Source organism: Salmo salar, chromosome ssa16 (genome assembly GCF_905237065.1).
Source record: "Salmo salar chromosome ssa16, Ssal_v3.1, whole genome shotgun sequence".
NCBI lineage: Eukaryota > Metazoa > Chordata > Actinopteri > Salmoniformes > Salmonidae > Salmo > Salmo salar.
Genome location: NC_059457.1, coordinates 31982326 through 31996887, shown reverse-complemented (window position 1 = coordinate 31996887; position 14562 = coordinate 31982326). Strand labels below are relative to the sequence as shown.

Sequence of the window (14562 nt, the reverse complement as noted above, 5' to 3'; positions counted from 1 at the left end):
CCCAAGTTAAACAATTTAAAGGCAATGCTACCAAATACTAATTGAGTGTATGTAAACTTCTGACCCACTGGGAATGTGATGAAAGAAATAAAAGCTGAAATAAATCATTCTCTCTACTATTATTCTGACATTTCACATTCTTAAAATAAAATGGTGATCCTAACTGACTTAAAACAGGGCATTTTTACTAGGATTAAATGTCAGGAATTGTGGAAAACTGAGTTTAAATGTATTTGGCTAAGGTGTATGTAAACTTCCGACTTCAACTGTATATACCTACCTACCTCACTAGAGAGAGAGAGAGAGAGAGAGAGCGCGAGAGTGAGAGCGAGAACATAAGGCACCTGTCAGACTAGAAAAGCAAACCAGGTGGTAACGGCTGCATTCCCCAGATCTGTATATTTGCTCTGGAAAGGTTCTATTCTCTGACTAGGGACAAAAGGAAAGTTAGTTTGTTATTGTTGGCCATTATTGTGTGGATTTGAGGGAGTGATGTCAGACTTTCCAGATAATGTGGCCACCGAGACCAGCTCCCCCCAGTCCCAACAGGGAGGGTCCAGCTTTCAGCTTGCCAGTATTTCCATGGACCTGGGCTTGATCAAGAGCATTCCTGGAATCCTGATGTTGGCTGAGATAGTGAGTGACAAATACCAGTTTCACCTTTGTATTTACTTTATCCATCATCAAATCAAGTTTATCAGTCACGTACACAAATTTTCAGTTGTTATCGCAATTGCAGCTTGTGTTTCTAGCTCCAACAGTGCAGTAAACCTAGCAATAAACGTTTTTGTCTCATGTACCCAGCTCATTTTTCCTTCTTTCTCTGTCCTACTCATCTTCTAGGCCAATCTATATCTATGTATCTTTTCAGAATCCCTGTTTTCTTCTATCTTATTGTTTTGTACGGGCTTGAGTTATACCTAGTGGTTGCTAAGAGTTGTAGTAATGGACACACACAGGGACATTAATCAGGTGACAGCTTGTTTTATTTGAACATAACACAAGTTAAAAATTGTTTTATGCAAAACGCCCTGTGTCTTGAATATGTTTTATGTTTACATATTTACATAATGTATTGATAATTAACAGTACATTCAGAGAGTCATATATATAATGCAGATATTTCAATATGATGCCACTCCCTTTGAACCTGTAGTACATGTGACTGACCCGGCTAGGTGGGTCACTGCACTAGGCTTCCTGTAGTACATAAGACTGACCCGGCTAGGTGGGTCACTGCACTAGGCTTCCTGTAGTACATGTGACTGACCCGGCTAGGTGGGTCACTGCACTAGGCTTCCTGTAGTACATGTGACTGACCCGGCTAGGTGGGTCACTGCACTAGGCTTCCTGTAGTACATGTGACTGACCCGGCTAGGTGGGTCACTGCACTAGGCTTCCTGTAGTACATGTGACTGACCCGGCTAGGTGGGTCACTGCACTAGGCTTCATATCACACCCTTCATAGCCATTTCAATAATTGCATGAGAAAGAAATATCAGGACTCACACTGTTCCACTTGAGTACAGTGGTGCATACTTCTAAATGTGTGTATCAACATCCATTACCCATGATTATAGACATCTCATAACACAAGACATCACATTACTACTATAACTGAGCATTACCAATAACATGAATATGAATTGCTGGACCCTGTGATGGTATTGTGCAATCATGTCACCTCAGCCAGATATTTTGAACCCTGATGATTTTGTGAGCCTATATCTTGGATCTTCTATATTCATTATAGGTTTACTGCAGTTGATTGTTAACAGTTCACGGATATAAGCCCACACACCCTACACAAAACCAGGCAGGCACACTCAAACACACACACCTTAAATTTACACAACTTAAACAAACCTGCCTTAGGCCTCAGATTGACTCCTAATAAAGTCTTTCACAGTACCAGTCTGTACTGAGCGAAGAGAAATGAATCGAGAGACTACCTGAAAAGGGGTTAGTTTGAAAAACATTTGTTTAGGAAGTGATCATGCTGTATAAAAGTCATATACTGTATAAAAGTAGAAATTCTCCTGACTGTAGGCCTATACTTTGACAATATTATGTCCTCATGTGTACACTGTAGACAAACATAGGCCTACATGACAGTATACTATAGTCCTTTCCAGCTGTCAATGACCAAAAGTGACCTCTTTGGCCTCATGGGTGGAATGTTATTAATATTTCTCATAATTTCATAATTCAGATTTTTTTAAACTGACGAAAATCTGGTGTTTCAATGTCAAACAGTTTTGTTACATTTCAGTCTTCTGTGATGTGTAGAAAGTGTAATATTGGGATGCAAACTCAACATGTAATACATTTAAACTCTATATCTGACATGGTACAGGTGTCTTCTTTTATTTAAGCTCATAACCACGTGTGTGAGGTGTATACTTCTGTTTTGAAGTAGATTTGTTTAAGACTACCAAGAAACACTCTGTTTGGCCCTCACTGATTTAGCCCACTGCAGTAAAAGGTTAAAGCTTGTGTAACACCTTTAATATTTGCTATTTGTGTGCTTATACTGTACTGTATATTAACATGCTCACACTCCTCTGAAGCTCAATAGTGAGACAAGAAAAAGTAATTGACAATTTATGAGATATATCAATGTTTTGTAACAACATATGGCACCCGATTTTTCATTATTAATACATTCGATGTGACAAAACTTAATGTAAGTAGATTTATGCAAATGTTTAAAAAACAGAACAACTATTAAAACTCAATTAATTTGAATGTTGTCATATTGAGTGATTAGAGTTAGAGATACAATATGAGAGGGTATAAGAATGAGGATGTTATGCTTACCATTATTAATCTTTGACACGTTTACCAGGTGCGTGGGTTAACCTGCAGATCAAAACTTGATCCCTAAATACATATTTGGATTATGCTTTTTTATTGAGAAAGAGTTCTGTTTGCCCTCCTGATCTTGTCTGGGGTACTAAGTAATACTGTCAAGGTTATTTGACATAACTAATATATTCCTGTCTGTGCTGCTGATTAATGCTCAGTGGGTAGTGTAGATTACTCCCAGGTCTTCTACACTGCTCTTCAAGAGGACACTTGATCTGGCGTGAAGACTTGGATTAGAGGCTCAATAGAAGGTTCACCTGCTCAAATGTCACCTAAATGTTTCTGAACATGTACCTTGTTCTGTCTCACTCTCCTCAGGGTCTTGGCCTGCTGCAATGGGCTCTAATTGCCAGTGCTTCCTCCATTATTCCTGCCTATGGCTGGGTGATGTTTGTAGCCGTTACACTGTGGCTGCTCACCATTATCCTCTTCTTCATGCTCTTCTTTGGCGCCTATCACAAACTCAGCTCTGTGCCCTGGCCAATGTTGGTGAGTGTCCTAATCCACTAACCTCTGGTGTGATTGCTGACCTGACCTCAGGCTTATGTCATGTGTGGGTCGTTCTATGAAGATTGTGGCTTTTTTAACAGCTTTATGTATTTTTACTACATTAAATAAAAGAAAAATGCTTGTGTTGCTTTTTTGTCACTAGTGTTACCTATATTTTAATGATGATTCCAGAATGTAATTTGACTATTTAATTTGCATATGTAAATCAAAGACAGAAAGCATTAATAATAATATTAAGAAATGTTTTTGATTAGAAATAATTGACATTAAACAAAAAACATTTTTCTATAATAACACCAGTGACGCTAACACCAGTGACTCTAACACCAGTGACTGTAACACAAGTGACGGCAACACCAGTGACGTCAACACCAGTGACAAATCTGTGTATATAATGGCGCCGAAGTAGATGGCTGCCGTTTTACGATACCGCAACCAATTCCAAATCAAAGTTTATTTGTCACGTGCGCTGAATACAACAGGTGTAGACCTTACAGTGAAATGCTTACTTACAGGCTCTAACCAATAGTGCAAAAAAGGTATTAGGTGAACAATAGGTAGGTAAAGAAATAAAACAACAGTAAAAAGACAGGCTATATACAGTAGCGAGGCTACATACAGACACCGGTTAGTCAGGCTGATTGAGGTAGTATGTACATGAATGTATAGTTAAAGTGACTATGCATATATGATAAACAGAGAGTAGCAGCAGTGTAAAAAGAGGGGTTGGGGGGGCACACAATGCAAATAGTCCGGGTAGCCATTTGATTACCTGTTCAGGAGTCTTATGGCTTGGGGGTAAAAACTGTTGAGAAGCCTTTTTGTCCTTGACTTGGCACTGCGGTACCGCTAGCCATGCGGTAGCAGAGAGAACAGTCTATGACTGGGGTGGCTGGGGTCTTTGACAATTTTTAGGGCCTTCCTCTGACACCGCCTGATGTAGAGGTCCTGGATGGCAGGCAGCTTAGCCCCAGTGATGTACTGGGCCGTACGCACTACCCTCTGTAGTGCCTTGCGGTCAGAGGCCGAGCAGTTGCCATACCAGGCAGTGATGCAACCAGTCAGGATGCTCTCGATGTTGCAGCTGTAGAACCTTTTGAGGATCTCAGGACCCATGTTATAGCAATAACAATTGTGCTATTGTGTATGTTTTTTCGTGTTATTTGTAACTTATTTTGTATATAATGTTTCTGCCACTGTGTCTTATGACCGAAAAGAACGTCTTGATATCAGGGCAGTGATTATTCACTCCGTACTGGAGGAATTCTTCTTCAATGAGTCGGACGGGAAGGATTTACTTCGGACGCCTGACAGGGCCCTCATCCCCGTCATTCGCAGGAGGAAAAGATGGAGATATCGGGGACGACAGTCCGGGTGCATTGTTGCCGAGAGGGTAATTTACCTTTACCATCGGTTCTATTAGCCAACGTACAATCAATCAATAATAAAATAGACGAACTACGAGCACGTATATCCTACTAACGGGACATTAAAATCTGTCATATCTTATGTTTCACCGAGTCATGGCTGAACGACGACATGATAATCATACAGCTGGCAGGTTTTAAGCTTTTTCGGCAGGATAGAACAGCGGCCTCTGGTAAGACAAGGGGCGACAGCCTATGTATATTTGTAAACAACAGCTGGTGCGGTTCTCTAGGTTTTGCTCACCTGAGGTAGAGTATCTCATGATAAGCTGTAGACCACATTATTTACCAAGAGAGTTTACATCTATATTTTTCGTAGCTGTCTATACACCACCGCAGACCGATGCTGGCAGTAAGACCACACTCAATGAGCTGTATACAGCCATAAGCAAACAGGAAAATGCTCATCCAGAGGTGGCGCTCCTAGTGGCCGGGGACTTTAATGCAGGGAAACTCAAATCCGTTTTACCTAATTTCTAACAGCGTGTTAAATGTGCAACCAGAGGGAAAAAACTCTAGACCAACTTTACTCCACACACAGAGATGTATACAAAGCTCTCCCTCGTTCTCCATTTGGCAAATCTGACCATAATTCTATCATCCTGATTCCTGCTTACAAGCAAAAACTAAAGCAGGAGGCACCAGTTACTTGGTCAATTAGAAAGTAGGCAGATGAAGCAGATGCTAAGCTACAGGACTGTTTTGCTAGCACATACTGGAATATGTTCCGGGATTCTTCCAATGGCATTGAGGAGTACACCACATCAGTCACTGGCTTCATCAATAAGTGCATCGATGATGTCGTCCCCACAGTGACCATACGTACATACCCCAACCAGAAGCCATGGATTACAGGCAACATCCGCACTGAGCTAAAGGGTAGAGCTGCCGCATTCAAGGAGCTGGACTCTAACCCGGAAGCTTATAAGAAATCCCGCTATGCCCTCCGACAAAACCATCAAACAGGCAAAGCGTCATTACAGGACTAAGATTGAATCGTACGTACTACACCGGCTTCGACGCTCGTTGGATGTAGCAGGGCTTGCAAACTATTACAGACTACAAAGGGAAGCACAGCTGCGAACTGACCAGTGACACGAATCTACCAGATAAGATAAATTACTTCTATGTTCGCTTCGAGGCAAGTAACACTGAAACATGCATGAGAGCACCAGCTGTTCCGGACGAATGTGTGATCACGCTCTCCGTAGCCGATGTGAGTAAGATTTTTAAACAGGTCAACATTCACAAGGCCACAGGGCCAGACGGATTACCAGGACGTGTACTCTGAGCATGCGCTAACCAACTGGCAAGTGTCTTCACTGAGTCTGTAATACCAACATGTTTCAAGCAGAGCACCATAATACCTGTGCCCAAGAACACTAAGGCAACCTGCCTAAATTACTACCAACCCGTAGCACTCACGTCTGTAGCCATGAAGTGCTTTGAAAGGCTGGTCATGGCTCACATCAACACCATTATCTCAGAAACCCTAGACCCACTCCAATTTGCATACTGCCTCAACAGATCCACAGATGATGCAATCTCTATTGCACTCAACACAGCCCTTTCCCACCTGGACAAAAGGAACACCTATGTGAAAATGCTATTCATTGATTACAGCTCAGCATTCAACACCATAGTGCTCTCAAAGCTCATCACTAAGCTAAGGACCCTGGGACTAAAGATCTCCCTCTGCAGCTGGATCCTGGACTTCCTGACGTGCCGCCCCAGGTGGTAAGGGTAGGGAACAACACATCCGCCACGCTGATCCTCAACACGCGGGCCTGTCTGGGGTGAGTGCTCAGTCCCCTCCTGTACTCCCTGTTCACTCATGACTGCATGGCCAGGCACGACTCCAACACTATCATCAAGTTTGCCGATGACACAACAGGGATCACCGACAACGATGAGACAGCCTATAGGGAGGAAGTCAGCGACCTGGCAGTGTGGTGCCAGGACAACAACCTCTCCCTCAACGTGATCAAGACAAAGGAGATGATTGTGGACTACAGGAAAAAGAGGACCGAACATGCCCCCATTCTCATCGACATGGTTGTAGTGGAACAGGTTGAGAGCTTCAAGTTCCTTGGTGTCCACATCATCAAAAAACTATCATGGTCCAAACACACTAAGACAGTCGTGAAGAGGGCACGACAAAGCCTATTCTCCATTAGGAGACTCAAAATATTTGGCATGGGTCCTCAGATCCTCAAAAGATTCTACAGCTGCACCATTGAGAGCATCCTGACTGGTTGCATCACTGCCTGGTATGGCAACTGCTCAGCCTCCGACTGCAAGGCACTACAGAGGGTAGTGCGTACAGCTCAGTACATCACTGGGGCCAAGCTGCCTGCCGTCCAGGACCTCTATACCAGGTGGTGTCAGAGTAAGGCCCTAAAAATTGTCAAAGACTCCAGCCACCCTAGTCATAGACTGTTCTCTCTGCTACCGCACGGCAAGCGGTACCGGAGCGCCAAGTGTTGGTACCAAAAGGCTTCTTAACAGCTTCTACCCCTAAGCCATAAGATTCCTGAACATCTAATCAAAGGGCTACCCAGACCCCTCTTTTACGATGCTGCTACTCTCTTTTTGTAATCTATGCATAGTTACTTTAACTCTACCTACATCTACATATTACCTCAATTACCTCGACTAACCGGTGCCCCCGCACATTTACTCTGTACCGGTACCCCCTGTATATAGCCTCACTTGTTATTTTACTGCTGCTGTTTAATTATTTATTACTTTTATTTTCTATTTTTTACTTATCGATTTTTTACTTAACACTTGTTTTCATTTGTTTTCTTAAAACTTCTTAAAGCATTGTTGGTTAGGGCTTCTAAGTAAGCATTTCACTGTAAGGTCTACACACCTATTGTATTCGGCACATAAACATTTGATTTGATTTGAAATATATTTGATTTGATTCGATTTTTGCAATATAACTGTCTGACATATGTTTCATTAACAATAAAACACTTCAATTAAATCAAAAACAAATATCTGACATTTTTTTATTGATTTTCCTGGTGGTTAAGGCGGGGGACAGGAAAGACACCATTGTCGTAGAATGACCCATGTAGTCCCTGCTATGCTCCATTTTTGTTATACATTTATTTCAAAGTTATTTTGTAGTTGTTATTCAATGTAAAATAGATTTTAAATAAAATGTAGGCTGTATTCATCAACATCTGTTTTCTATCTTGTAGGTTATGGTGTATAATGCTGTGGCAACCGTTTTGTACCTCACAGCATTTCTGGCCAATGCTGCATCAGTCGCTCCTTACAGTTCAACATACTTCTACGGCCATATGGCAGCTGCTGCGGTAAGTCTAGAACAGACAACGTAATATCTACAGATATACAAAGACATGCAGACACTAGACAGAAACATAGACACATGTAGGCAAGCTTACTTGTTAATTGGTTGACCAGTTCTGATCAGTTGATGAGCGACAGAAACACATGAGAAGCCCTTGTTTAAACAAGCGCTCCCTTACATAGGGCCACATAGATTGAGACTGAGTACATTACGTTCAATACTTGCACATTTTTTATAGTCACAAGATAACATTCAACAGGATGTGCTGATATCTATGTTCTGGGTAGGATGAATAGAAAACACAAAAGTGTGTTTCTGGCCCTTCTACTTTCTGGCACTCCTAAATGTTTGACTAAAGAGGCAGGACTGATGCGTCATGTGCACACCTGACTGTGACAGGTTCAAAGATAAAGAGAGAGGGAGCTAGAAAAAATATAAGGTAGATGTGCTTTTATGGTGTGGTCTCTCTCTCCATGGCAATCCTGGCCAGAGTCCATTTGCTATTTACAATGAGGCACATGACCAAGCACGTTGATCTTCCTTGGAGGAACAAGCCAGTCACCATAACGTTGGCCCTGTTGCACAAGACCCAGGGCTATTAGAGTATATCTAACAGGGTTTGTCAACAGTAATTGCTCCTGTAAGTCGCTCTGGATAAGAGTGTCTGCTAAATTACTAAAATGTTAATGTTTCACCATGCATACATATTTAGGATCTTAATTTGAGCCAGTTTGCTACAGCAGGAAAATAATCCTACTGCAACAGGAAATGTGAATTATTATTATTATTATAAGAATGGAAAACAATTTATGTGGTTGATACATTTTTCGTAAGAAAAACAAAATCTAAATGGATATTAAAAACTTCAGAAGTCTTTTTAAACCTCAAATACACTAAAGTTCTCCTACAACAAGGTGATCAAATTAAGATCCTACATCATAGCGTGTTCAAAGACTTGTATCTCCTGCCTTTCACAACCCAGGAAAACAGTAGCCAGGTGACTCTAGCCAATAAAGATTCCCCTTCTATTTTCACAAACATCACAGTTTGATGTAGGTCAGGGGTCAGTATTTATGTGTATGTAGATTAAAAAAAATTTTTTGCTTTGTGGAGAATGTAGCTATAATATACAGCACCAGTCAATAGTTTGGACACATCTACTCATTCAAGGGTTTTTCTTTATTTTTACTATTTTCTACATTGTAGAATAATAGTGAAGACATCAAAACTATGAAATAACACATATGGAATCATGTAGTAACCAGAAAAGTGTTAAATGTTTTATTTAAGATTCTTCAAAGTAGCCACCCTTTGCTTTGATGACAGCTTTGCACACTCTGCATTCTTTCAACCAGCTTCATGAGGTGGTTGCCTGGAATGCATTTCAATTAACAGGTGTGGCTTGTTAATTTGTGTAATTTCTTTCCTTCTTAATGCATTTGAGCCAATCAATTGTTTTGTGACAAGGTAGGGGTGGTATACAGAAGATAGCCCTATTTGGTAAAAGACTAAGTCCAAATTATGGCAAGAACAGCTCAAATAAGCAAAGAGAAACGACAGTCCATCTTTACTTTAAGACATGAAGGTCAGTCAATCCGGAAAATGTCAACAACTTTGAAAGTTTCTTCAAGTGCAGTAGAAAAAAACATCAAGCACAATGATGAAACTGGCTCTCATGAGGACCGACACAGGAAAGGAAGACCCAGAGTTACTTCTGCTGCAGAGGATACGTTCATTAGAGTTACCAGCCTCAGAAATTTCAGCCCAAATAAATGCTTCACATAGTTCAAGTAACAGACACATTTCAACATCAACTGTTCAGAGGAGACTGTGTGAATCAGGCCTTCATGGTCGATTTGCTGCAAAGAAACCACTACTAAAGGACAGCAACAATAAGAAAAGACTTGCTTGGGCCAAGAAACACGAGCAATGAACACTAGACCGGTGGAAATGTGTCCCTTGGTCTGATGAGTCCAAATTTGAGATTGTTGGTTCCAACCGACGTGTCTTTGTGAGACACAGAGTAGCTGAACGGATGATCTCCGCATGTGTGGTTCTCACCATGAAGCATGGAGGAGGAGGTGTGATGGTGTGGGGGTGTTTTGCGGATGACATTGTCAGTGATTTATTTAGATTTCAAGGCACACTTAACCAGCATGGCTACCACAGCATTCTGCAGCGATACGCCATCCCATCTGGTTCGCACTTAGTGGGACTATCATTTGGTTTTCAACAGGACAATGACCCAACACACCTCCAGGCTGTGTAAGGGCTATTTGACCAAGAAGGAGAGTAATGGAGTGCTGCATCACATGACCTTGCCTCCACAATCCCCCGACCTCAACCCAATTGAAATGGTGTGGGATGAGTTGGACCGCAGAGTGAAGGAAAAGCAGCCAACAAGTGCTCAGCATATGTGGGAACTCCTTTAAGGCTGTTAGAAAAGCATTCCAGGTCAAGCTGGTTGAGAGAATGTCAAGAGTGTGCAAAGCTGTCATCAAGGCAAAGGGTGGCTACTTTCAAGAATCTCAAATATAAAATATATTTGGATTTGTTGAACACTTTTTTGCTTGAATTCATATGTGAATCCAAATGTGAATCCATCCATATGTGTTATTTGATAGTTCTGATGTCTTCACTATTATTCTACAATGTAGAAAATATAAAGAAAAAACCTTGAATGAGTAGGTGTGTCCAAACTTTTGACTGGTACTGTATGTTTGTGTCATGTTTGTTGCAAGGCATATGGCATGACAACAAATGATGACAGAGGACTTGGCTACAGCCCAAAGAGATCTTGCACCTAGTACTGGCAACCTGCCTGCATATCATCAACATTGCTAGTCAAAGATTCAACAATCTCAATTAACTGACATTCGAGGAAGAATAATTAATACAGGCATGTACTGTATCTTATGATAATAACATTCTTCTCTCATCTGATTGTCTCTTACTATGTGTTTGTCTCTTGTTCAGTTTTTTGGCATTGTGGTGACTTTGTTATATGGAGCCAGCACCTTCTTTTCCTATTTGGCATGGAAAGGGGATGGAGGTAATGCAGCCAGCAACTCTGGTCCTGCATAGGACTACTCTACTATCTATCCTGATAAACCCTCTCCATACAGAGAGACTTGGACAGTGTGAACCGAACAGCGTGACAAGTAGAGGAGATTCCAAACCTGTTCATCAAAGGACGAGTGTTTTTATATACAGTATACTTTTTTTAAAAAGAAGCTGGACATCAATAGCCTTTTTTAAATGTCAAAATGGTGACTGGAGTGAAGACTGGAAGCATTTTGCAGACCCTTTCAAAGTGTGTTGCTATGGTAACCCCACCACTGCACATCCATCAGTACACTCACTCATCATGACTCACTCACATACAGTACACTCACATACATAACATAACCACTATGATCACATACTGTAGGAAAGTGTGATGAATGATACATCTATTTATACTGTAATAAAGGAGGTAGGTAGCCTAGTAGTTAAGCGTGTTGGACCAGTAACCGAAAGGTCGCTGGTTTGAATCCCTGAGCCAACTCGGTGAAAAATTGGCTGATGTGCCCTTGAGCAAGGCACTTAACCCTAATTGCTCCAGGGTTGCCTTCAATAAAGGCTGATCCTTGGCCATGACCCCACTCTCTGAGGGTGTCTCGGGGGGAGATATGCAAAAAACACATTTCTAATTCACATGTGTGAAATAGGACAAATGTAAGCACCCACCTAATTACTATATTATACTTGTAGATACACAGGAATCCCAATGGGTTACATGGTCTGTGTGCAACACACGTTCAGAAATGTGTTTTTATATACATTTTTTCACCATTGTGAAGACCAAGAGAATCATGTGTACTGTTTATCCATATCAGTACACCTTTTCAAATAAAGTTGATTGTGATTTTACAAAATGATTTCATGTCTTTATTTGAAACACTTATTTACAGGCAATGGGACATAAGACTATGTACAAACCAGTGACATAAATACATTTAATTAAAACACTTAAAATATTATTCTCAGTAAAGACTGCTACATAGGACAAATGTTGTACTAATGTTATTGAAATTATTTTACAGAAAGGGATCCCATTGGTTCAAATGAGAAAGAAGGATCTGAGAAAGCACCATCGACCATACAGCCTAGGACTGAATGTACCAGGTTTCTTCTTTCAGGCTTCATATACTGTTTGTTGTGGAGGGCTATGAGTACAATAAAAAAAAACATTTCTAAAGTGTTTTCCCATTGCTGGTGCATATAGTTCTCCTAACCACCAATGCCAAGAGCTGAGCAACTAGGCTACTGTTTAGTCTAAAATGCTTAACCTACAAACATACGTGTTACTAATGTAACAGGCACAAAACTCAACAAGTCATCGAGCACAAATTTAATAAAAACCGCTGTACCCTACCCTGAGGACAAAGGTGTCTATCTTAACCAGAGAAAGGCTATTTGTAAAATATTGTAAAACAAAGACAAACCTGACTGATACCATTCCCATTGCAAACCTACAACAGTTCAAATACAAACGCTGGGGGAAAGACAGATGTTCCCTGTGGTCCCCTGTGACTGGAGGGCATGGGCAAGACAAACAATTCTGTTCTGTTGTCAGCAGCACAGTGCACTATTGGTCAATGTGTATGTTCATGTGTTTGGGGATGACTCTTCATTAGTTACTTCAGTTTTGTTGTTGTTCTGGAGGTGATGGATTTGGAGGATGTAGAGCTGAGAGACCTCACCACTAGGCCATCACTGAGGTCAAGCCCTCGGCCCTCCCTCTCCTGCAGACAGAGGAGGAGGCATGGGTGCTGCGACACAACATCACACAACCACAAAGAGACAGAATCCTCTCTACAAATTTCTCTCAACAAATCACTAGTTCATATCCTAAAATATACTGTCATAATTTAATGTACATCCAATTACAAACATTGAGTTTTTACTCACTGCTCTGTAATCAATGAACATTTCCTTGAAGGCCATGAAGTCTGTAAAAGTAAGCAACATGTCAAAGATGTCTCCTGACACTTCGTCTTTGTGCTGCCTGAAACATAGAAAAGAGAGAGAGAAAATGTATTTTTGTAAAATGAGAAACAAATAAACTTTGCACTCTGAAGTTAGGTGTATTTGGTTTACAAGGGGCAATGTGCCACCTACTGGCCTAATGCGCCACCGAGTGCAGTGGTTCCCAACTAGGGGTGCTAGGACCCCTGGGGGTACTCTTCGAAACTCATGAGGTTACTCCTGAGTGGAAATGGTTTACATACTTGAGTAACTGGGTAAATGTGCTCATGTTGAAACCGGGAATTCTCTCCATCAGCTGCTGCTCAAGTTGTTTCTCAAGCAGCTCAATCTGAAGAGGTAGAAGTAAACATCAGAATATGTAAGACACTTTCACATAGATCGTTTTTTCAGACCTTCTACCTTACTTGACAGTTGATGATGAGGCAGGCAGATGAACAGAGTATAGTGCCTTACATATTCGTTGAAGATGGGTGTATAGGTGAGTTTGTTCTCCTCTGAGTCATCAAACTCCAGGTAGTGTTTCTCCATGAAGCTCTGTTGCATGTGCTGGAAGTCGTCCTCTGAGGAGAAAATTGAGTAGCATTAGCGTGCTATCCATTTAACGTTGATACACTGAAACATGTCTAGAACCCAAAAAACGTTTCTTTGTCCAATTTACCCATGATGATGTCTTCAATACTCCCAATGACAGCATCAAAGGCTGCATCTGAATCTGATGAGCTGGGGAGGATAAATCAGTCAGCAACCAAACATATAAACATGAGTCATTCTCTTCTAAATTAACGTTACTTCACTCACTCACTTCCTCATAGACATACAGACACGCATACATACATACTTTGAAACAGCAAAATTCTCCTCATCCAAATCCACCATTTCAACGATGTTCTCGCCACCACCCAGCAGATCTTTCAAAAAGACAAGACATTGCACAATACATTAGATAATGATAGCATTTCAACATTTGATGCTAGCTAGCCTAGCTGAGGAAATAATTGCTATATTTCTCTGACTTTATTTTCGTATGACTTAAAATCAGTCAAGAACTCACTTCGCTCTTTAACGTCCATTCTTAATCTATTTAGTTAGCAAACTACGTGGCTGTCCAGTTGATTGATTTTCTGTAATCGCTACCAAGGCAACAAAAGAAAAAACGCTCCCTTCAGTAAATTCAGTCCGGTAAAGGAACAGATCCCAGCTGATTAGTTCCGGAAGTACAGTAGAGTACAGTGCGGTCAGGCCATAGAATTGAGAATTATAATAATTTGATAGGACCTCTATGGGTCAGGCACTCAACATCGTGTAAACTGAAATGAACGTTAAATGTTTAAGTGCGTTTAAGTTCTTTATTGCAATCATGGACTGTAAATGAATTTCCCCTTTTCTGGCCCATGATAATGC

General features: G+C 41.0%; 2 protein-coding genes across 2 annotated transcripts; one reads left to right on the top strand and one right to left on the bottom strand.

Moving 5' to 3' along the window:
* Positions 1 to 269: 269 nt before the first annotated feature.
* Positions 270 to 12047, top strand: pllp (plasmolipin). Its single transcript, XM_014149020.2, has 4 exons — positions 270 to 636; positions 3187 to 3357; positions 8018 to 8134; positions 11107 to 12047. Exons 1-4 carry the CDS (start codon positions 493 to 495, stop codon positions 11212 to 11214), a joined length of 540 nt encoding a protein of 179 aa, XP_014004495.1. The 5' UTR covers positions 270 to 492; the 3' UTR covers positions 11215 to 12047.
* Positions 12042 to 14286, bottom strand: arl2bp (ADP-ribosylation factor-like 2 binding protein). Its single transcript, NM_001141902.1, is given in 7 exon segments — positions 12042 to 12917; positions 13084 to 13180; positions 13404 to 13489; positions 13615 to 13721; positions 13820 to 13881; positions 14000 to 14069; positions 14213 to 14286. Coding segments are annotated over 7 exon segments (549 nt in total). The 5' UTR covers positions 14232 to 14286; the 3' UTR covers positions 12042 to 12809.
* Between the last annotated feature and the right edge of the window lie 276 nt (positions 14287 to 14562).